Raw genomic sequence first — 24,188 nt, forward strand, 5'->3', positions numbered from 1 at the left:
ATCAAATCACAAAGAGCATGGGGGGAAATAATTCAAGATTTGAAAGACAATAACCTCCAGCCAAGATTGAAATATCCTGCACAACTATCCCTGGAAATTGATGGAAAAACAAGGTGCTTCCAGGATAAAGAGGAACTAGGGGAATGTGCAACTACCAGTTCAACTCTACAGAGAATACTGCAGGATATTCTAAAAAAGAAAAATATGAAGAATCCAGAAATAGTGGCAGAGAAGCCACAATGAATGGAGCAGAAAACAAAGTGAAGAAGACAAACTGACAACTAATGACACAAAAAGCGCTCAACAGAAATGAGGCAGAGAAGACTGGATGATAGGAACAGCTATTTTGGAGAAAACGACGTCATAATAGGTAATGCTGATTTAGTATCATCCTGTTTTGAAGTCTCATCAAGCTTTTGCTCTTCTGTCTCTATTGGTCTTAGCATGTTGTATCTTATTGGATTTTATTATATGTGATAGTATAAACAAAAACTTTTATAGACAAGGAGATTATACAGAAACCATTGTTCATTTTCTGTTAGTTGATTCTAAATACCCTGTAATACTGTCATTCTCTTGAATGGTTTTACATTGTTTTGATATATTTGATGCTACAATATACAAAGTTATACTCAAAGATTTCAAGGAAAGAGACAATATGGTAACTACTTTTATGTCGGGATTATCTTGTGGTAAAACACTATTTTGCTTAAATGGTTATGATTTTTTCTGTGCTGTTTTGTTGTTATGCCCTCTTTTATCTCTATCTCCATTTTATTATTTACTTTTTTATTTTTATCCTTTTAATTAAGGGAAAAATAAATAAAAAATAGCAGGATATATTATAGTAACCCACTTTGATTTACTATTAACTTGATTTGAAGCCCTGTACTGCTCTCACCATCTTGTTTTGACTGATGTTCCTCTATTCTGTTTTGCTTGATAGTACCAGGTTCGAAAATATAGGCAACAGCTGTGAAGATAGTGGGATTCATTATGACGCCCATTCTGGTTGACTGTTATCTACTTTTGAAGACCTGTAATGTCTCCAATGTTTTGGTTTTGTTGGTTTTGTTTTTTACTGTTTTGTTCAATTTTATTATAACTGATGATATATGCAATTCTATTAGAGATAGCGGGAGGCATTATGGTAACCATTGTTGATCACTTTGTATTATGTTTTTACATTGTCTGACTCTGTTCTGTTATGTCACATTTGGTTTTACTCTCCTCCAAAAAAAGTAATAAGAACTGTGGGAGCAATAAAACCCAAAATGTGTAATTGTCATTGTACAAAAGAGAGGAAAAGAAAGTGCTCTAAACAATATAACTGCATGTATATTTAAGTGTATAAGATAGACAATGATATTACTGAGTTTTGTTGGATCATTGAACAGAACTGTTTGGTCTCACTGTTTGAATGTCCACTATATAAGCTTTAATTTTGTAACCTGAACAAATATTTCTAAGATGACAATATGTAATCCATTAACTAGTGACTTCCTACTGTTTATTTTTTTTCTGAAATTCTGTATAACTTGTATCCTTTCTCTGCTTTTTTTTCTTTTTCTCCTTTAATAAAATTAAAAAAAATAATTTGGCTTGTGATTCTGAAAGCAATTTCGTGTATAGGTCTGGGGAGCTGAACGATAATTCATGGTTCACAGACTGCACAGTTTCTTCTTTTATATTCCAGAAAGGTAAGGTGAAGTCCAGGGAGGAAAAGTGGACCAGCCTATCAAAATTGATGCTCCAAAAATGTCAAATACCTTGCAGGAATAAGTTTAACTTATTAAAAGGGAACTCTTTGCCTGCATGGAAAATTTCAAAAATGTGTACTAACAAAAAGAATTACAAACAAATAATTGTTGAAATTTTAAAAATCACCTTTTAGCTATTGGGAAAGGAAGAGAAGAAATCTGGCCTCTGGAGTCAGTGTGCCTTGGGTGTGAATTGTGATTCCACCACTTAGGCTGTGTGTGAAATAACTTATCCCTATTTTCCTTTACTCATCTATAAAATGGTGTGAAAATGTTTACCTGACCAGATTGAAGTGCATAGGTAATGATTTACATGAAAACAGGGCCTGGGTTAATTATCAGTAGCTACTGTTAGAGATAATTTAAAATGTGTAGACTTCCTAGATTAAAAATCTAGCTCTGGTCCCTCTTGTCTCAGAGGGCTTCCTTCTAAATCTTGGAGAATAACTACATCTACTCTGTAGCAGCACATAAAAGAGCTAAAGTATCATATTCAAGGATACCCCTGGAAATAAGTTATTTATTTAATATTTTTAACTATAATAATTGTTTTCATTAATTTATGAATATTGAAGTTTTTCCTCTTTGATTCCAATTCTTTTATCTTTTAGCGTGGCAGTGATTGCCATTTTAAGCACAAACTCTCATTGCTACAGATTTTTTGAAGTCTTTTAGCTTTATGGACAGCAGATTGGAAACACATTATTTGTGCCAACATCAAGCTATCAGAATTCGTATTAGAGACATATTTATTTGGTGATTAATTGCCCTGGAACACTCGTATCTAAAATCACATGGTAATTATCATCTAAAGTTGTTTCTTATCTTGGTTTAAGTTTTCTCAGCTAACAAGAATCTTCCAGATTTTGATTTGTTAGTGATAATTATTTTCTTGTTCATTTTTTCTCAAAGAGTCTAAGTAGGAAAATGTCATCTGGAAAATGGTAACTGAATTGTTGCTGTACCCGGCAACTCTTGGATATAGACAATGATTCTTCCAATTAAAATGAATGTCAATTCATGTTTAAGGGAGTTTTATGACCTGCATTTCTAATAGATTTCTCAAAAAAAATCCACTTGTATGCACCCCAATTGTATTTTTTAATCCCATTTTCATAATCTTTGAAAAACTGAAATTACTCTGGTTTATTTCCATGTGTTACATCAGAAAGCTTTTCATATTTTTCTTCTGTGATCTGACTGGCTGGCTCCAAGGCAGAGACATGATGACAAAAGAGGAAAGTTCCTGGCAGCCAGGAAGCACAGAGCTGAGGAACAGCCAGAAAGTAAAAGGCCAGGGACCAGACAGAGGCCTCAAAGTCATGCCCCCATGTCTCACTCATATGTACCTAGGAAAACACTTTCCCAGTCTCCTCCGTGTCCCTCAAGCCAGTCAAGTGGATAATCAAGATTAACCATCACAGCCACTGAATTATCTTTGAAGCTAGGTGAGCTCTTTCCTTTCCTGCTCTATCTTTCCCAGTATTTGGTCTCTGCACTGGCTGTCCTGCATCTTATTCTTATGCATGTGTCACTGAGAATATAGAAAATCTCTTTAGCATCCCCTTCCTGCAGTGGTCACATTATCAGGACACTCTGGAAGTATCTAGCTCTTCCCACACTTCAAACAACCTTTTGCATAATTTCCCCCATGATCCCAAGCTTTCCTCCTGTCTCTCCTCCTCCCTTCTTTACTTGAATCACTGTACTTTTTACCATTCAGATCACAGCCTAAACACCACTTTCTCATGAAAGCCACTCCGAGGCCCTCAGACTAGGCTAGATTTCCCTGTTCTAACTTCCCCAAATGCCCTCATTTTTCATACCTGACACTTACAAGAAGTGTGAATCATGCTTGTGTAGTCCTTGAATGTCTTCCAACTCAATCCTTAACACAACCTCCAATCCCAGTTTGTGCCATATCCTCACTGGTGGTTAGATTTATCTGTCAACTTGGTCAGACCAGTTAGTGCCCCATTGTTTGATCAAACGCCAGTCTAGATATTACTTGTTGAGACATTTTACAGGCATGATTAGCAGGTAAACCAGAAGTCTGAGTAGAACACACTACCTTGCCTAAGAGGAGTAGGCCCAATTTTTTAGCTAAATATCTTCAGTAAAAAGACTGCGGTCCTCCAGAAAAGGACAATAATCTAGCTTCCAACTGCCACCGAACACAAGCTGAAAATGTCACCTTCTGTTGCAATGTTCAGCCTGTCCTGAAGATGGTCTTGCTGTCCCCAATAACGTCATAAGCTAAATCTTTAGGAGAAATCTCTTCTAGAACATATCATTTGAGCCAACCAATAGTTTGATTTCTCTGGAGAACTCTGACTAATATATAATGGATGCTTAATAAGTACTTTCTAAATAAATCAATGAATGGGCCTTTCCACTGTTGCTTAAATCGGGGTTCATTTTTAAAGTAAATACAAAAAGAAACTCTTCAAAAAGAACTTCCTGTTGTTGATACGCATTTTTCTAGTATGATACCTCCACATTGGCATAGATTTTCAATATTTTAGATTTCTGGCTTTGGTAGTTTCCACACTTCAAAACAAGCACTGGAATCCCTCCGAGCAGTTAATTATTTTTCAAAAGGCTTTAATTATCCTCTTGGCATATGGTTTTGGTTCTTTTTTAATTCTTAACAAAACATCCTATTTACAAATAACATTATGTAGGAATTTGAGATCTAAGAAAATGTACTTTGAGCCTGTTGCTAAAATTGCTTATAATAACAGCTCCCAGTAATATTAAGGACTTCAGAGTTCTATGGTTTTAAATTAAACATTAGTCGTAATGGCACAGAGGAGCATTCAGCTGTATAGTGGCAAACAAGGACAATCATCTTCTTCCAGTAACTAACCAACTTAGGTTGCGCAAATTATTTTAACCATTTGAGCCTCACTTTCCTCATTGAAATGAGAAAATTCCCAGCTATGTAAAAAACAATTTCAGATAATATCATCATACTTCTATACAAAAGAAAAGGGAAATAAAGTGAAGCCATGCATCTCTTAGCCCCACATATACCGATGAACCATTCTCCTCTCTGCAAGATTCACCAGTGCTGAAAGCAACAGATCAAGACTTCCTGTTCCACTTCTTCTCATTGCTATGCCCAATCTCATCTTTCTCTACTGATGTCAAACTACTGTTCCTGCTTGTTGCAATGCATTTAGTACTGGCCTTTTGTGATTACTGTCATCATGAACATAATTTAAGATTAGTTAGCGGTTGTTAAGAAACTGTTTCTCTCTTATTCTTAGTTGAGACACTATTTCACTTGACTATCTGTTCATTCAAACTAATAATTTTTGATAGGGCTACTTTAGGTCACACAGCATAGTAGGAATACAGATGTCCATAAGGTATTTTCCTCCTATGGGCTTCAGGATGAAAACGAGTAGCCTCAGGTCTGTATAGTCCTGCTTTAAGATCTATGTTATGGTATGCTCAGGCTTTCTGAAACACAATGTACTAATGCCACACGTGACCAAAAAGGGTGGTAGTGAGTACTGGAAAAATTTTCCAGTAACAGCGCTGCTTGGGGGGAGTACTATGAAAGGACTATGAGGTAATACATTCTGGGAAGTAGGAATGTCCAAAACTGTGTCTGGAGGGAGGAAGAGAAAGAGAAAGGTAGAGATGGACAGCGGGAGACAGGCAAAGAGAGGGAGTAAGGAAAAGGAGAAGGAGGAGAAGAAGCAGGGAAAGAAGAAAAAAGAAAGGGCAGAGGAATAAGGGGAGGGGAAGGAGAGTAAGGAAAAGAGGAAAAAGAGAGGAAAGGGGAGAGGAAGGGAAAAAAGGATGAAGACAGAGAAGACAGAGGAGGAGGAAGCAAACAGAGGAGGCAGAAAGAGAAATCAAACAGCCATCCAGTGGTAGCTGTAGCTGTTCAATATTTTCTCATGGGTAGTGAGAAAATGTCTGTTGTCATACCACACAGGGTTCACAGTTTTACAGAATGGAGAAAAAGGCAAGGATATGTGCCTCCTCCAATCTGACACAGTGCAACTGATGTACCATGAACTGAGAGCCATAATCTGTCTGCTGAAACATTTTTACAAACCCGTTTGACAGAAAAGCCCGTTGCTAAATTTACTGAATAGGGTTCCACAAAATGTAGCTGTGATAAGAATGTATAGCCAGACAGCTATTTAGTTTGTATTTTCATTACTTTTGCCTCCTGAAGAACTGAAGATAAGTAGGCATATTAGTCATTTGCTTGTCACTGGGACAAAATATGCAACACAGGAAACTTAAAGCAGGAGAGGGTTTGGCTCATAGTTTCAAAGGGTTTGCTTCATGGTCAGCTGGCTTCAGGAGAGAAACCTGCACCCCATGATCCAATCACCTCAAATCTCCACCTCTGAACACACGTGACTTTCAATATAAACCATAGCAGATGAATAATGTTACTTCCTAAGTTGTTGTCAGTTGTAACAAACACTGCTAGAGGCTAAGTACTACATGAATAGAGCTCTTTACTATGTGTTTTAAGACTAGGAAACCTAAGCATGATTCTCAGAAAATGTAATGAACACAGTAACTTGGAAAAGCATCAGAATAGAGTTGCTGGATCAACAGGAAGGCATTATCAGTTAGTTGATATCGTAGTTATATTGTTTCTATTTAGTAGGATTACACATGCATATCACATCCACATAGAAGTTTACTCCTGAGTTCCAGTATATCTTGGAAGTTTGTAATCCATGAAAAATTAATAATTCAAAGAAAGAAATATACAGCACACCAAATCCACAAGCAACAGAAAACACTAAACAATTTAAGAGCATTTTTGTTATTTATTGCATCAGTATGGTTTCTTTTCTATTTATATTGTGTGTGCTAGGAAGAAAATAACACAACATAATTGAGACAATTCTAATTCTCACCATGGAAGAGAAGCACACACATACACACTTCTGAACCCAAGAGCCTAGAGAATATGGTCTCTCATACCTATGTGGTGGTGGTGCTTGGCTTGCTCTCAGTGACAGGAGGAACACAAGGTCTCTTGTCTTGCTAAAAGCCAACTTCTAAACTTAGAGACCATCTCGGTCACAGTGTGCACCCACAGAGAACCTGCTCCGACTCCTCCCTGCCTTTTGCATTCCTTTCAGAGAATCGGCTGGCTCAGTTTTCATTTCTAATTAGCCTCCTCTTGTCAGGATTAATAAAAAATCCTGTGAACTAGCCTAGCTCATTTTAAGGCCGGACACTTTGGAAAACTATCCCACATGGAGAAGTAAGGATTTTAATTTCAGAGATAAATTATATATTGATTTTTGAAGCCTTTTATTGGCTCTACCTAAACTTTTTTTAGGTTTAAAAACAGTCTGAGGCAAGAAGTAATATTTACATCACATTTTTTAAATAAACAAGTCAATCTGACTTTTAGGGAAATAATTTCTTTTTATTGTTCAAGTAAGTATTTAGTACGATTTTCCCACTCTTTCACTGATTCCTAAAAGACTCATAAGCAAAACTGTAGAGAGCTGTTGGACATCTTACATAAAGTGGTAAAAATTAAATAATTTTTTCAAATATTTTGGCTGTAAAGTTTAAGTGGCAATATATGATTTGATTTTAAAGAAGTCTATTAAGTAGTATCTTATCTTCTTATATCTGAATAGATTGTGAATTGCGCATTTTCCTCAACTTTATTCTTTTATCTATCAGGTGTGATAGGAAAACATGATGATGGTTTAAATTTTTAAAATTTATCGCGATAAAAGACAACTTATCATGAATCCGTCCTCAAAATACTCTCTCCTGTTTCACATACACTTAGCCCATTGCTCTTGCCACTTCTGGAGCAGTTCTGGAAGTCTTCTTTCATGAATGTCTTTAGTTACACTGCTATAGCTGCCTTGGTTCCCTGAATTAATTCAAAATTTTTATCTCTCACGGTTAATTTGAGTTGGGAAAGACCCAGCAGTTGCATGGCAGCAGACCCTGTGGATACGGTAGGTGAGGACACACCATGATGTGTTCAGGACCCTGTGTCTCCCCTGGATGGCACTTGGGAGCAGCATTTGCCTCTCAAAGATGCTCACAAAAGAAGGTTTCCCAGAATTGCTGCAGAAAGAGGTACACATAGTGAGATAAGTGTGTCTGAAGTAAGGGCACGGTTTGCAGGCAGACTGATGGCAGTGTGTCTTACTACAGTAATTTATTTTGATTTAGACATTTGTTGTATATCTCCATTGCTCCTTGTATGTAACTCATTATGTGCTGGAAGAGAGACAATAACATAAGTGACAGAAACTGGAAGCCTGCATGTGAATCAGCAGTAGGCGAATAGAAGCACGTGAACCTGGTCACAACAGTATCAGAAAAATAATGTGTCAGCACATGAGCCAGTGTGCTGGTCAGATCCAAGTGGGAATGTGAGCCTATTTTAAGGTTATAAGTCAGCTTACCGCCTGCATATTTCAAGTCTGAGGCAGGATGTGGTCAAACAGCAGCCCTTCTGCCTTTGTTCAGAAGTTGAAAGATAAAGGATAGGCAGTGATATGAAGTGGATCAGCTGGCTTGATGAAAAGGAGTCACTAGATTTGGGGGCCAGGCATACTGGACTGCACTTGGTGATGCAGGCTGTGTGGCAAGGAGCTATTCCCTTCAAGTGAAGATCCTGAACCTCATCTATGAGACTGCATTAGCAATAGCAATAATGAACCAAAATACCTCTTTCATATCAAGAACTCATGTGGCATTTAAATGTGGCATTTAAAATGTGTGCATTTATTGGATGTGGTTTGGCTAAGGTGTGTGCTTGGAGAGCAGCTATACCTGCCACTCTAATAGGCTCTGTCCTTTAGGAGGGCCAGAAGATGTCAAGGGAACCCCAATGTTAAGGAAATGGAAAGTGAAAGATGAGGAAAAATTAACAGAGAGTGTTAAAGCCCCGGGTCCCAGCTGCCCTCAGCCACTAAGGACAAGTGATCAATTTAATTGCTAGAAATAAGGACCTACAAGGGTCGCCAAATGAGTACAGTGGCTATGGTTGTGCTGAAGTTACCAGAAAACGTGGAACAATCTGCTTTTTTGTGAGAATGACAAGAGGCTCTGATTGTGTGTGTGTGTGTGTGTGCTTCTTTAGACATTTTTGGGGATCAGCCTTATGGGAAGAGGAAACTCAAGTTACCTCCAGGGTAGCTAGAAGCCTATTATTTCACGAAGACTTAAATTCTAGTCTTTAAAATGAAGTGCAATTTTGGTTTCTATTCTGTGACATATCTTTGAGATTTAATGAAAAATCACAGTTTAATGCAAAAACCAAGGCTTTTACATGATTGATCATAACCCACCCAATTCGGAGAACCTTAGCCCTGACTACAAATACAAGTACAAATACAAGAGTGTGGCTTGGGAAGAGGTATTTTCATGAAGTTTGCCTGGTGATTTTCCACCAGAGTACTATTATCTAGAAATTAATTTTCAAGGTTGATTGTTGTGAGGCTGAGATAGCAAGCTGTTTTTAAATGTGACCTCTGTGGCACAACTATGGTAAACACAATTTGTGCAGGGCTGAATTGGTGGGGAGCCTCACTCCAATCAAATGATCAGAAACTCCTGCATAGTGTCTGAAAATTCAGCCCTTTTTTTCCAGATCTTTTTCCTTATTAGTGCATATTTGCAGCACGTAAAATGCAGTCTTGAAATAAGCAATCATAACCACTTATTGATCTGAACCTATTTCAAACTTGTCTCCTAAGAACATGCTCCTTAACCAAAGGAAACCACATTTTGTTCAGATTCCAGACACAAGAAGGTTGCAGGTATTTTATACACAGAACAAGTTGCAACTGAAAGCAGAAAAATCAAAGTCAGAGAGAACGGAATTTAATCCCTGCTTCCACAACTTACAGGCTTTTTTTCCTTGGCCTGTATATTTATCCGTATGACCTTCAGTTTCCGTGGCTGTAATATAAAATGTAAAAATGGAACATAACCTGTTAGGTTGTTATGATGATTAATGAGAAAATAACTTGTTGGTTCTTTAATAAAGGTTACTTACCATTCGTTATTACATATGAAATTTGCTTCTTTCTGAGACGGAAACATGATTAAAAGAAGTGTTACCTTGGAATGCAATGTAAGAAAGCACTCAGTTTTTAAGATCCCTTTTCAATCTGTGGAGGTATAATTATTATTTTATAATTATTGTACCGAACACTCCTGTAATTTTTATTTTATAATTATTGTACCGAACACTCCTGTAATTTTTTTTTTTTTGGCTACACAGGTGAAATCATGCTGGCATTCATTTTTATATGGAAGTTGGAATTTATTTTGAAATAGTTTCTTACATTTATTTAAAAAATTGCTATCATATGAAAGATTGATTTTCACCGGTGGCTTGTGTGCCTTATATCTTGGAAATTCATGTGCAGGACAATTTTAAAAGAAATAGAGAGAGTAACAAACTATAACCATATCTTTTTTTGTAGGCTTAGATGAGACTAACTTTCCTGGAATATAACGACCATACAAGATAAAGACCAGATGTATATGGACTTTAATTTCTCTATGTGTAGAAATTATACTATATATATTTATTATAAAAATTTTAGACATATGGATATAGATCTGCTTATGTACAAGTTTATGAATGTAGAATTAAAATACAGAAATTGTTTAAATGGTGGGAATAAACAAACACTTAGATGCTAGATTTAAATTTAAAATCTTTCTCAGTTGCTAGCTGACTACATTATTAAACTTCTCTAGCAATGAACATTCATTCATAAAATGGGGGCAACTGTTTCTTTCAGATTGTTCGAAAAATCAGTTACAAAGCAAACACATTACATAATAAATGCTCAATAAATGCTATCAACTTAATCAGAATGCTACTTATGCTTCATTTCATGTGTGAATAGTTTAAATAAAATTTTCCTCATACGCAACTACCAAAAATATCCTTGTATCCCCATCTGGAAAAATCTTTGCTTAAGTCCCATAAGTTGAATATAGCAGTGGTCCTTGCTCCTCATCCTTGGAAAGCAAGTTTAAATAAATCAAGAAGCGTCATTGAATATTGCATGAATTTAAGCCACTTATGACTTTACATATTGTGTAAAATTATCTCTAAACGCTAGAGAAATTAAGATTTAATACTCTTAAGTTTCACTACTTCTATTTTTAATCTTTTGACTTGTCCATTTAAAAAAATTTCATCATTTGGTAAAAAGAATTTGTGAGACAATATTTAAGCTTGCTCTCTAGGGTATGTATATTTAATTTAGATCAGCAATAGCTGACTGCCCCCAACAAATTCAACTTTGTCTTGTCTCTAATACAACTGAGTGCTATAAAGTACCACCCGAGTTAAAGCTGATCCTGGGAAGGGTGATGATGGATTACGTGGTCTATACTGAGACTCATTAAGATAAAGAAGACATTAGTAACTACTCTGAAACAATAAGGATAAATCAGCACTGTTTGGGCCATCGTGACACATGGTCACCTTACTCCTTAGTGCTAATGATCTAACATCACACATGACCACCTGAAATCCCGGTTGAATAGTGTTCTTTTTGTAATAAACTTCTGTATATTTAACGTATAATAACTTTAAACTTACTCTAATTACCTCACTGTTGGGAACAAGATTTCATTATTTGATACGAAGCTATGAATACGTTTCTCTACTTCCTCAGTAACAATCCTAGAATGGCAGGGAAGTCTTCATCTTTTCTATTTCACCCACCAGCTCATTTGACAAGTTCCTCTCTCAGCTCCTGGGGGATTTCTGCTATCAAATTTCGTATTTTACAGCACCTGTTTCTGCTACAGGCCATTGCTCTTCTCAACTTTCTTCAGGAAATGAAATACTTTGCTCATCAAATCTCATCACTTTTCCCCATAACCACCTTCAGTGGCCGTTCATTGTCACAAAAGAATCTAAAGCTTTTGCCATAAAGCCACTGAAGACACAACTGAGATTTCCTTTTATAGGCTTCGAAAGAATTTTATTCTATTTGAAAGCAAGCATGTGTGCACTGAGTTGCCTTCCTCTTTGCACTATTTGCCTTACAGGGTAAACAGAATCCATTCCAGAGGTGGACGGTGAAATCTGAGATACACAAAGTTCTGGTCTGAGAGTTATATGCATGCAAATCAAAGTTCTGGTCTGAGAGGTATATGCATGCAGATCATCTGAGAGGTATATGCAGGCAGAAATAGGAGCCCTTGTTAAAGAGAAATCATTACGAGGAATGTGATCCTGCTAGGACCTGACAACACTGACATCTGGAAACACAACCACTGTATCATAATTAAATATCTGATATGGACCTGTTTACGAAATATTACTTTTAAATTAATATTTCTTGTAATCTACAATATATTTTTGGAATATATTTATGGAGCACAATGTGATGCTTTGATGTATGTACACAGTGTAGAACAGTTAAGTCAAACTAATTAGCATAGTCATCACCTTAACTACTGATTGGCTCTTGGGGTGAAACATTTAAAATTTATCTAGTTATCTTGAAACAAACGCTACATCATTTGAGACAGTAGTCACCCTGCTGTGCAATGTGGACCTTACAGCTTAGACCTTCTGTCCTGCTCAATACCTCCCTCTGACTATCCACTTTCTATGCCCTACTCATCACCCTGGGCTGACCCTCAGCTACTCTACTCTCTAATTTCACAAATTCACTTTTTTTAGATTTCACAGGTAAGTAAGTTTCTGCAGTATTTATTGCTGTGCCTGTATTATTTCACTTAACATAATATCCTCCAGGTTTGTTCCTGGTGTTGCAAATGACAGGATCACTTCTTCTTTGCTTTTGTTTTTTTTTAAGTGATAGTTTAGAAGCCCCAAGAGAAAATAAGAAAAGTTGAAAACTGTTTAAAATCAACATTTTTTTCCAGGTTGTTAATGTGAGCATCCTTTGAATCTCTAAAAATAAAATCAAATTAGTGTCCAGGCTAGAACTAATGTTAAAAATGGTGTTGACAGTTTTTTTTTTTTTCCTGCTTATGTGTGGGACTTTAAAACTCTGTCAGACTGAAATGCAAATTTTAAAAGGCTATAAATAACTAGTTTTGAGATGAATCATCAAATCTATGAAAGCTGTCATTATATGAGCAGTGCTACTACTGTGTGGCTAGTTTGGTATTTTCACCTTAAATTGTAAACTAAGTCATATACACAGGAGACAAAATACACTCACGTAGCTCATGCTATGGGGCAGCTTCATAAATAAGAGGAAGAGATAAGAGTGCAGACAGACACCGGCATCATGGCTATAGCTAAAGTGACTGGAACTTCCACCAATGATGTGTTCTGAGATGGTGTTCTGCCTTTCCATACTTCTCCCACTGCCATTCAGTTCCGACAGAGAGCGCAGCACACAGCAGCCAGCCACAGCTCCTGCGTGAAAGAATGAAGGGCCTGATGCTAGGACTCCTGCGTGCCTCTTCCCAGCCGGGACTGTGATACAGATGTCACTGCTACATGGAATCCAAATGTGCTTTGCCCTTGCAGTTTAACTCATGTGTACTAAAGTTGAGTTTGTCAGTGTAACGCTCATCACCTTGCTGAACCAACAAGCTTTCTCCTCTCCCAATCAGACTGGATTCAAGGAAACTCTCCCTGTATCACCCCTCTATGGAGTTCTCAATCACTGCTTTCTCACCCAGACTTTTTCTGCTCTTACCTCTTTAGTTATTGTCTCCCACCTATATGATACTTTTTTCCATTTTCATATTCACTCAGAGAACAATGCAGACATGTTCAACAGCCTACGCATGTGGAGAGAGAAAAAACAAAAACCAGCATAACAGAACTTTCTTCCTGCATCTGTCTCTTCCCTCGCCCACACAGACGACCCCCTTCCTCATCGCTGCTTCCTTCAGTCTTCCTGCCCTCTGTTTGTATTAATTTACTGCTCCCCCTTTGGAGCTGTGTTTCTAGTTTCAGCCATTTCTCCTTTCCTGAATTTAGTGACTTACTTTTCTTTCTCAGTTCTTTGTTTCCTGTTTGCTTTATCAATTTGCCATAATGTTATTATTATCCGTCTAATATCAACCATGGCATCATCACATAATTATTATGCACTAATTCTGCGCTAGGATACCAGGTGCTAGTGACAAGGAGATCAATAGTAGTTTGCTTAAAGACTGACAGTAACAGGGAGTGTTCTCTGGGGTGATGAGAAGGGATTTGGGGATGGTGAGAGATTGGAAGTGAAAAGAAAGTAAAAATTATTAAAACATGGTATGCATATGTATTGTTCCTCAAATAAATGTAATCACTATGTTTTGCACACATGCACTAATAAAAAAAAGTGAAAACAAATACATCCAGGAGTACCAGAGCTGATTCTGGCAAGGCACACTACATGAAATTCAACTCTTCCTACTACAAACAGCAGACTCTGTTAGATAAAAGATCCCACATGAAACTGTCTAGTCAGTTTCACAAGAAAGGAAAATACACCCCAAAACATCAAAACAAGAGAGAAGGTGGCACCAGAATAGGAACAGAAGGGCCAGGTGCTGGCAAAGTGGTGATGAGACCAGGGCTGTTCACCAGGATTCCAGAGCTAGGCCCTCCACGCCCACAGGAGACAGAAGACAGATTCCTCAGCTTGCAGGGGGCTGAGAGCTGGAAATGACCCTGGGCATAAACTGAGATCACAGAGAAGTCTAGGGGAACACTGCAAGATTCTCCAAGCCGAACAGAAACCATGGAAACAGACCCACAAGCAAGGAATTGATGCATGAGATGCATTCAACTCTTGGATCTTTAAAAAAATTGTCCAGCTGTCGTCTGAAGCACTTGTGTCCTTTTATGTTCCCATCAGTAGTGTACAGGAGTTCCAGTTCCCTTCTATGCATGCTGTGTGCCAGACAGCGCAGCAAAGGACAAAATACATTTGGTGGCCACTGGCAGATGCATTGCCCTTATTTCTAAAAATATCAAACCCCAGAGCTCTAAGGCTTTAACAGTGGGATGCTGATGAGGGCCTCTGACTAACTGTGCCAGACTCCTCCTGCTGGGTTCCTACTCCTTTAGTTTCCTGTCACTGGGTTTAATTCCATCACCACCAGGCTGAGCTCAGAATTAGAGGCTCACGCTGGAAAACTAAGCAAGTGCCTGTCATATTCTTCCTTTGGTTGTCTGTGTAGGCGTGAACTAAATAATTAATTTTCACTAATCACAAGAAAACATCAAGTGGTTAATAGGCTAAAAGCTCATTAAATAAAAATAAGTTGTTTTAGAGATATAAGATCTAGTTGTTACTGTTAAAGGAATTTTGAAGGTCATGTTCCTGATGTAGCACAAAATCTGACTACCCAGGAGCTAATTCAGAATAAATTTCAAATTTAGAGTGATATAAAGGTCAGCATAGCAGAAAGACACAGTGACACTTTATGTTTATACACCTAATTACAGTTACAGGTTATGTAAAACACAAAGTGATAGAGCCAGAAGAGAAATTAAAACTTTTTATCACATTTTGAAAATGTAATCATACTTGATTGGTAATTGATGGAACAACCAGGTAACAAAACAACGGCAGCAAAAACAACAGAAAAGATGGAAATACCTAGAATAACACTGTTAGCTAACTTGACTAAAGCGGCATTCATAAAATTCTACTAAAAATCCTCAGACTTAACAGTCTTTCCAAATTCTCACAGAAAGCTCCCTGATTTGCATCATATTGGTCCTTAAAATGGTTTTAATCAAATTCAAAAGGCTAAAATTTTACAGGAATTGTCTGACCACACCAAAAATAACACGTTTACAATATCTGTATGTTCAAATGGGATGGGGATGTAGGGAGTGCAGAGGAGAAACAGAAAAAAGAAAAACAAGAAAAAAGAAAAAAAAAACAGAAATAAAGCTTTTGTAAACAAGGAGGGGAAGAAGGGTTGAAGGTAGAGGAGGAAATAGGAAAAAAAGAAGACTCAAGATACGTGATGTACAGGTACAAATTCTCTGTGATGTTGTCATTATGTATATGTAAATGTATCAATAAACAATTACTTTTTGTGAAAAATAACACGCTTAGAAAACCTCATCTTTCTAAAAACATACTTCCAAGTGACCTACAAGTCAAAGAATATAGCACAGGTGAAATTAGAAAATACTGGATTTAAACAATAATGAAAATATCAAAAATTTAACGAAGGAAGAAAGAAGCATTTAGAAGAGAAATTATCCTGCGTTAAAAAAGAGAAATTGTTAAAGACAGTGATGTCTTTTCATTTTAAGAAATGAGAAAAAGAAAAAAACAAAAACCAGAAAAAGCAATTAATGCTGACATGGAAAGAAACAAAGACAACAATGAAAGTAGACAAAGTTAAATAAATCAAAGTTCACCCTTGTGTGTATGAAAAGACTGAAACAGAGACCTCAAAAGAGGCATCAAAAGAGATGTCCATTAATTAGCATCAGGAATAAACAATGGCTGTTTCCCACTGATTCTATAAATAAAGGAAGGTTAAGGAGAGGGTTATTCTTAAACATTTGGCCAATGCTGGTCATCAATAGGAATAGATAAGTTCTTTGAAAAACAAAATTTATCAAACCTGGCCAAACAAGGAAGATAAAGCCTTAAGAGCCTTAAATACACTTAATTTGTAATTCAAACTCTTCTTGCAAAATATTCCATGAAAATAAAAATCAACAATGACACGAATGTTACATCCAGGAATTTTCACAAGTGAATTCTATAAAACACTTAAGGAAGAAAGTATGTGACCTTACGTTATTAATGAATAAAGGCAAAGAGACCTGTACTGTCTTTACTCTGATTTCAAAAGTTGCCAAAGACTTTAAGAAAATTAATGTAATGATCTTCATAGACAAAGATGCAATAATTTGTAAAAAAAAATAGCAGATGAAACTTCACAACATATTAAAAGGTTTCTAGGTATCAGAAACACAAGATTGGTTTAATATTAGTTCTGTAACTCACCACATTAACAGAGCATTAATATCTCAATATTTCCAGTAAAAGCACTGGACAAAACCTGGCATACATTAATCATTAAAAATCCTAGCAATATATAAATTAAAGGTAATGTCTTCATGCTGAAACTCCACAGCTACCATTAAAGGGAACACAGAACTTTTCCTCTAGATTTTTGAAACAGCATAGATGTCAACATCCGCTCTAACCACTAAAGAAAGAGCTCACCTCAAACTGCACTTCACAGAAAACACAAACATTGATTTCAGCTGGATCATAATTTTTAGGAAAGCAGAAAAAGAAAGGCTATAGCTTACTCTCTAGATTTAATTCTGACAAAGCAATGCATTTCTTTGAGATATGCACATTAAATATGAATAGGTTGTCACGCCTCAGTAAAACCTCAACAAAATGATTAATTTTGTTAATGGAAAAAATGCTTAAATGAATGACTCAATTGTGATAACAGGGGATATAATATGCCCAGAAAATCATATTTTCAGTATCAAAAATTCGTTTTTTAAGTCTACTTTTGAAGAATAAAAATAGAGTGGGTGTGCCTAGTAACAGGAATATTTTTCTTTAAAATATGAGTGAATAGATAAGTAATTTAAAAAGTTCAAAATTGATTCAAAAATTAAAAAATTATATTAAATAACAACAACAAAACAATGAGCACCCTCCTTTAACAATATGCTACGAAACAAACAAACAAAAAAAGATATGGTGTTTCCACTTACTTGACCCTACAGTAAGCATCTAATTGTGTATGATGTACATGTACAATACACAGAAGTAGACTGCATGGCACTGATGATTTGATGAGTCTTTCCTGTTCTAACATTTAAGTAGGAAATCTATACTGACAGTTTTGTAAAAGTTACTGTGTTCATTTATATTTTTTGAGATCTTTACATATACTTCCTACTCTAAAAACACACAGAGACAATCTCTATCCTTGGAGGTTTTACACTGTTTGGGGATAGACAGACAGCAAATAATAAACATATTACATAATTTTTACAAGTCACATAATACCTCTGTATTTGCATAAATTAAAATCACAATTCTTAACATTTTCTTTCCAGGGACAACTAATAATTCATTGGTCATCATAAATTTGAAATAAACCCAAAATTAATTTAGTTACTTTATTAGTGAAATAACAGTGCCATTAACTATTCATGCATGCTTTTATCCCCATTTATGAAAGTTATAAATGTGCCCCATTTTTTTTATCTTTTCTGCCATGCTGCCTCTTATCCAGAGATACTCAATCTAGCATACATTGAGTGTCTACTTTGTGCCTGTCACTTTTCTTAAACTTCTATATTCATTCCTTCATTTCATCTTCCTGCTCACTCCAGGAGTATGGTTTATTATAAAATCTACTTCTCAGAGGAGTGAAAGCAATCATTTATACCAGTTTACACAACACAAATACAAATCCAAATTTATCATGATGTGTGTATTCACAGAATATTCACTTTGGGGGGGTTTATCTAGTTTTCACATATACAAGTACATATACAATATGAAAATAACCCTTCAATGCAGAAAACACAGTAGCAGTTTGTGTCTTTAAAACTCATTAATCTTAATAGACACAATTGATTTATAACTGGATATTAATACATCAAAAATAGAGGAATGGCTGCTTAACAATTTCCTTTTGCATACAATAAAATATGGTAAGTTTATTTTCTATGATCTAAATTGAGCTTTTTCCTTTCTATAATTTATAAATTATTCTATCATTTGTAAACTGATAAATTCCTTCCCAAATATCTGAAAGCAGGGTGCAAATCAGTTTTACTACCTTTCTCGTGCACTTCTGAGTTGTGCTGGGTGCCCCAGACTCTGATATCCTGTTAACACCTAGGAGACACTCTTGGGTCAAATGTGACCAGAAACCAGCAATCTGCTTTCCCCTCACTCCACTCCCTGTGCTGTATATTAGCAATGATCAGCCAAATAGGAGAGGCAGGGCCCCCTCTGAGCAATGTCTGATTGGTAATCAACGTATGGGTCGATACATAAAGATCTACAGAATGACAGTATCTTATTCACCAACCCTGCAACACATAAATACACCAAATGGGAAAGCTTTATCTTGAAATAAATGTTTAGGGAGAATGACCAGAGTTACAATTACATAAATTAGGGTTTTTTTCTTTTTGCCCCCTAACAAGTGACCCATTCCGATACCACGAAAAACTTTGTCAGTTATGAGGATATGTTTAAGTGTGCAAGATAGATAACCATACTGTTTTTGTTAATTTATAGTTTAGTACTGTCATTGTTTGTCTACTTTTTATGCTTTGATGTTGTAACTTGAACAACTACTTCTAAGATAACAATATGTAATTTATCAACTAGTGATTTCTTATTTTTTTTTTAATTCTACATTATTTCTACCCTTTTTCTGTTTTGCTTTCTTTCTCTAAATTAAAAAAATCTATCAGTGTTGTTGGAACAACTCCCCTTTGGCCAAATGTACACTATACATTTGCTTAATCTTTTATCCTACTAGGTTACATTTTTAAGATTGGTGTGCCCTGACCACTTGGCTTAAAAATTAAACCATACAATACTGAGGAATCAAAGGGTACAGAACACAGATTGTATAAATGCTATTATCAGAAACTTTGACCTCAATGTTTTTTTTTTCACAAACATTGCAGAAATATCCTTGTTAATCATCTAGCTTAAAATGCAGCTATGAAATAAACTTACCCTGGTTTTGTGTCATTCACTACACAGTGGTAGGTAAATGTTCCAAACATCTGAACTCCTAAAATCCCATAAAGAAGTAGAAAGAAAATCAGGAAAATTGAAACACTCCATATTTGTTCTCCCGATCGCCTAGGGTAGAAAAGTAGGTAAAATGAATAAAACTAACAACAACTGTTAGATATTTCCCCCTTTAACTTAAACAATAGGAGTGCTTACTTTAAAATATTTGTAATTCTGGTCCTTGGCAGTTCAAATCGGAAATAAATCCGGAATGCCCTGATCATAATTAATGGGCGTGGGATCCGTAACATGCCCCAAGGTGACATCTGATCAACTATGTCAGCAATTTCAAACACCTATAAATTAAGAGATAGGTAAACAAGTTTAGATTTCCCTTAGCACTGCTTCCAGTCATCGAATACACACAAGACACCTAACAGTGCACCTTGCATCCTGAATTTAGCCCTACATTATTTTCTGACAAAATTAATTTTGAGTATATTTCAAAACTGTAAACATCATGACACAAACACTCATGAGAGTGCCATTAATTGTATGCAATTCCTAGTCAATATATAAAGGCACACACTTCATTGTAGAAGCAAGTACTAACAGAATATAGAGTAAGTCTTCCTCACTAATAATGCCCTTTGGTGGAAGCTTTCTAGCTTATCTAGAAAGTAGTTATTGAGAAAGTGCTAAAATATTAAAAAATATTCCATTTACTAACAGAAACAAAGTAATAATTAGAAAATGTCTAACACAATAGTTATTACATGAGATAGTTATTTACATGGGCCAAATTAGTATGTGAGATCATTGGAGAGGTGTATTTTACATAAATAAAGAAGGACAACTTATCAATAAATGCTATCATGAGCTGGCAAGATGAACTGCAAAAGTATCTTAAATATTTAAGAAGGAATAGCTGAATAATCTCTACAGATCGGCTGTACATCTTGCTACTGGTAATCAATAATAATGTAGTATACAAGTAAAATTTTGTTTAAGAGGTGAAACTCATGTTGTGTTCCTACCAGAATGAAATCAAAACAAATAAAACCAAATTAAATAACAGATGCTACCAGCAATAATTAAAATATTACAATTAGATTTTCAATGAACAAATATTTAAAGGTAAACGTAGAAAATTATATGATTACATTTGATATACATTTTGAAGATATCTGTATTTAAATTTTCAAATGAAAATAATAACCACTCTGGAAAATAGCTCTTTGTGATTTAAAAATATTTACCTGTAACACCAAAGAAACCCAAAGACAAAAGACCATGAATCCATCAAAAACACACCAGCGATCTTTCACGTAGGAACTATCACCCTAAAAAATAAATTTCACATGGTATTATTAAGAAAAGTAACTACTACTTCGGCAAATCTCCTATGGATTGGACAGTCAAAGAGCTATTAAGTAAAAGTCATGAGAAATTTCTGTATCATAATAGAACAAAACCTTTTCTATGGAATTTTAAATGGTATTATTTTTAAGACAAATGATTCATGAAACAGGAGAAACTTTAGAACTTTGACCATAAAATTTTAAATTCATGCAAATCAAATTTGTTTGTTTGTTTTGTCAACCACCCAAATTCTATCCCTTAAGGAACAGAGATCGTTTTATACTACGGGACTTACATCTGCAATGTAGTATTTTATATGACCAGCATAATTTAGGATATTAATATACTTAGTTGCTTTAAATACTTAGATTTTTATAGGGCTATTCTGACCCTATACCAGCTCCACTTCTACAAGAACCAAAGGGCACAGTCAGCAACACGAGTCTTTCCAAACTGCTCCATCAGTCACTACTAGTAGGAAAATTAACCACAAATCCCCTTAAAGTTATGTAAAAAGTGAAGAAGAAATTTGTTGTAAGTTGCAAAGAAGATACATGTTGACTTTAATATTTGTACACATGTAAAACAAAGATGAAGATCTACTACTTCTTTTTTGATTTGTTTTATTTTGGTTTTTTGATACCTGGAATTGAACTCAGGACCTTGTACTTACCAGGAAGGCATTCTGCCACTGAGCTGTATCTCTGGCCCCTATCTCATTTTCTAAGCAGAGAATCTATACTGATGTGAGATGCATATTTTATTAAAGTGAAAATTATAGAAAATAATTTTCCTTTATAATAATAACATCATGAGGTTAGAATTGGCAACTTTAAACGGAAAGCCTTTAACTTTTACATGACTGTTTCAGCAAGCTGCTAGTTGATATTGTTCATGTTAGCTCAATTCTCAAGTTGGCTACAGGTAACATTACAAGTTGAACCTACTAAGAAAATAAAAATACTTCCACCTTTAATAACAAGTAGGTTATCATAAAAATTTCCTTGAAAAGTTTCCAAAAACAAATTATATTGTTCATAAAAAGGAAAAGATTATATGTATGTAGGTATACACATATAACTGTAAATACATAAGTGTGAGATAGATAACTATACTACTAATTCTCTGTAGTTTATCAAAAAGAACAGTTTGTGCTTTCATGGTTTGATTGTGTTATTTTTTAATGCAGAGATCTTGTAACCTGAACAACTATTTCTAAAATAGCAATATGCAATATACTAACTAGTGTCAATTTCTTTCTGTGTTTTGAAATTCTATATTATTTCTATCCTTTTTTTCTGTTTTGCTTTTTTAAAATAAAAAAATTAAATATTAAAATACTCAGTGAAAATTGTCTCAGATAAGTTTGTATCTAAGAGTCAGATATGAGACATAATCTCCACTTAATAACATGCTTTATAAAAGATGTATAATGAATGTCTAGAAAACACACATGCATACATACAGGCACACTCCCATACACACACAACCGCAACAATAACGGTGTAGAAAAATAGATTTCAACAAATCGGGAAATGCACAAGGCAGATAATTTATAGCAAGCTATAAACATCATGGGAAAATAGGCAGATACAGGCTATGGAGAATTTAGAGAAAATAGCATTAGTTCCAAAATAAATGTGTAAATAATTTTATCAGTGGTAAGACAATCAACTAAACCTAGTGACTCATGAGTTTGAGAAAACTCAGAAGAGTTATTTTGAAATCAAGTTCTAAGGCTTGGTTCTAGGTGATAGGACGACAATAAGCCTATTAAACTAACTATTGTGATCATGATCTAATTTATCCCCAGAGAAGAGAAAAACTGCTTTTTTGGGTGCGTGCACTTACTAAGTATAAAGCAAACAACTGAAGCACGTTAGAGTTGTCTTTGAAACCTCACAGAGCACCTTTTATAAGCATCATATTTACCTTATATGGTGCCATCATTTGAAAATGTAAGTTAAAGATGAGCCAAATAAACATAATGTAGCTAATATAAAAGGGGATTTTCCCTGAGGCTAATTTCAATTAATATCCAACCAGATAATGGGTTACAAAGTATTTGAAGTAGAGCTTTGGTATCAGGCACTGGACACCTCTATCTATCACTGGGGCAACATTCAAATCTAGTGGTTCAGGTACAGAAAAACAAACTTCTGCCTGCATGAAGTGTATGTTCTCAGTTAGTTACATGCATCAAGTTATTTGTTAATGAGTGTCAGGAAGAAAAATAAATGCATATTTTCAGACTGCCTGATATTAAATAACATGTGTCTTTTACTTGAGGTGGAAAGCAAAAAATATGACTTGATCTGCATTTTAAGAACTGGATATATTTATCACTGTTTAAAAAAAGGAAGGAATTCCAAAAATGAAAATTGAAATTTAATGGGACTCAGGAGAGGGCTATTTAAGAATCAAACCAGTTAATGAGCAAATGCTAAATAGAAAACAATGAATTATAGATCAGTGGGTACAGTACACCTAGACAGGATGAGTGCATTGGGTATTTTTCCAAAACAGTATTAGTAATTACTTTTAATCATTAAAAATGTTCTATGTAGAGACATGGTAACTAAACTTTCCTGCTTGAAACTTAAAGAATTAAATGAATTTAAAGAATTAAATGAATGAATGAATTTAAAGAATTAAATTTAAAGAATTAAATGAATGAATGAAAATAAGATACAGGACAAGAGCTTATCCTTATACTGAGGATTTTTAATGTGTAACATTAGTGAAGATAAACAGTGATATCTCCCTGACAGAACAGGGAGTAGCCAGGAGCCTGGAGTGAAAGAGACATTTTTCACAATGTGTCCTTATGTGTTTTTTGAGGAATGACTGAGGTAAATGTCTTAAAAAGATTTTCAGTAATGAAATGCTTAGTCAGTGAATATTTTAACCTTAACAAAAATTAATTCTTCATTTGGCAAAAATATCAAATTTAAACATTCAGTTCTCATAAATTGAAAATGTTAACAGATGTGGCCGAATTTTGCTTCACATGTCCTATGTAAATTTGTTTGCTACAGAAACTGATGGCCCACAGTCTATTTTGAACTACATAAAAAGATGGATTACTTTAAATATGTCCAAAAGCACTAGTGGTGGTCATAAAAGCATATAAACATACTATAATGTCAAAAGGCCCCACAGTGTAAGAACTGACATAGGAAAACTTGTATTATAGAACAGAATTTTGTTTGTTTTTTTATTGCTTCTTCAGTACAGGGAATTGAACCCAGGGAGTTTGCACTGAGCTACATCTCCAGCCCTGGTTTTAATTTTCATTTATCTATTTTTCATTTTGAGACAGGATCTTGCTAAGTCACTGAGTTTCCCAGGTTGGACTTAACTTTTAACTCTCTTG

At 35.3% G+C, this 24,188-nt stretch overlaps 1 protein-coding gene across 2 annotated transcripts in view; it reads right to left on the reverse strand.

The window, feature by feature from the left end:
- The window catches only part of Nalcn (sodium leak channel, non-selective), a 302,929-nt gene that overhangs the window by 252,917 nt on the left and 25,824 nt on the right, over nt 1–24,188 (reverse strand). For both annotated transcript variants that reach the window (XM_063246998.1, XM_003477592.5), the window contains exons 4-6: nt 20,710–20,793; nt 19,667–19,806; nt 19,451–19,579 (exon numbers count right to left, since the gene is read on the reverse strand). In XM_063246998.1, coding sequence (XP_063103068.1) covers nt 19,451–19,579; nt 19,667–19,806; nt 20,710–20,793 — 353 coding nt within the window. The remainder of the gene's footprint in view (nt 1–19,450; nt 19,580–19,666; nt 19,807–20,709; nt 20,794–24,188) is intronic.

The sequence above is a fragment of the Cavia porcellus genome, unplaced genomic scaffold (genome assembly GCF_034190915.1).
Source record: "Cavia porcellus strain 051 isolate PalLab524CR breed Dunkin Hartley unplaced genomic scaffold, mCavPor4.1 scaffold_4, whole genome shotgun sequence".
Taxonomy (NCBI): Eukaryota; Metazoa; Chordata; class Mammalia; order Rodentia; family Caviidae; genus Cavia; species Cavia porcellus.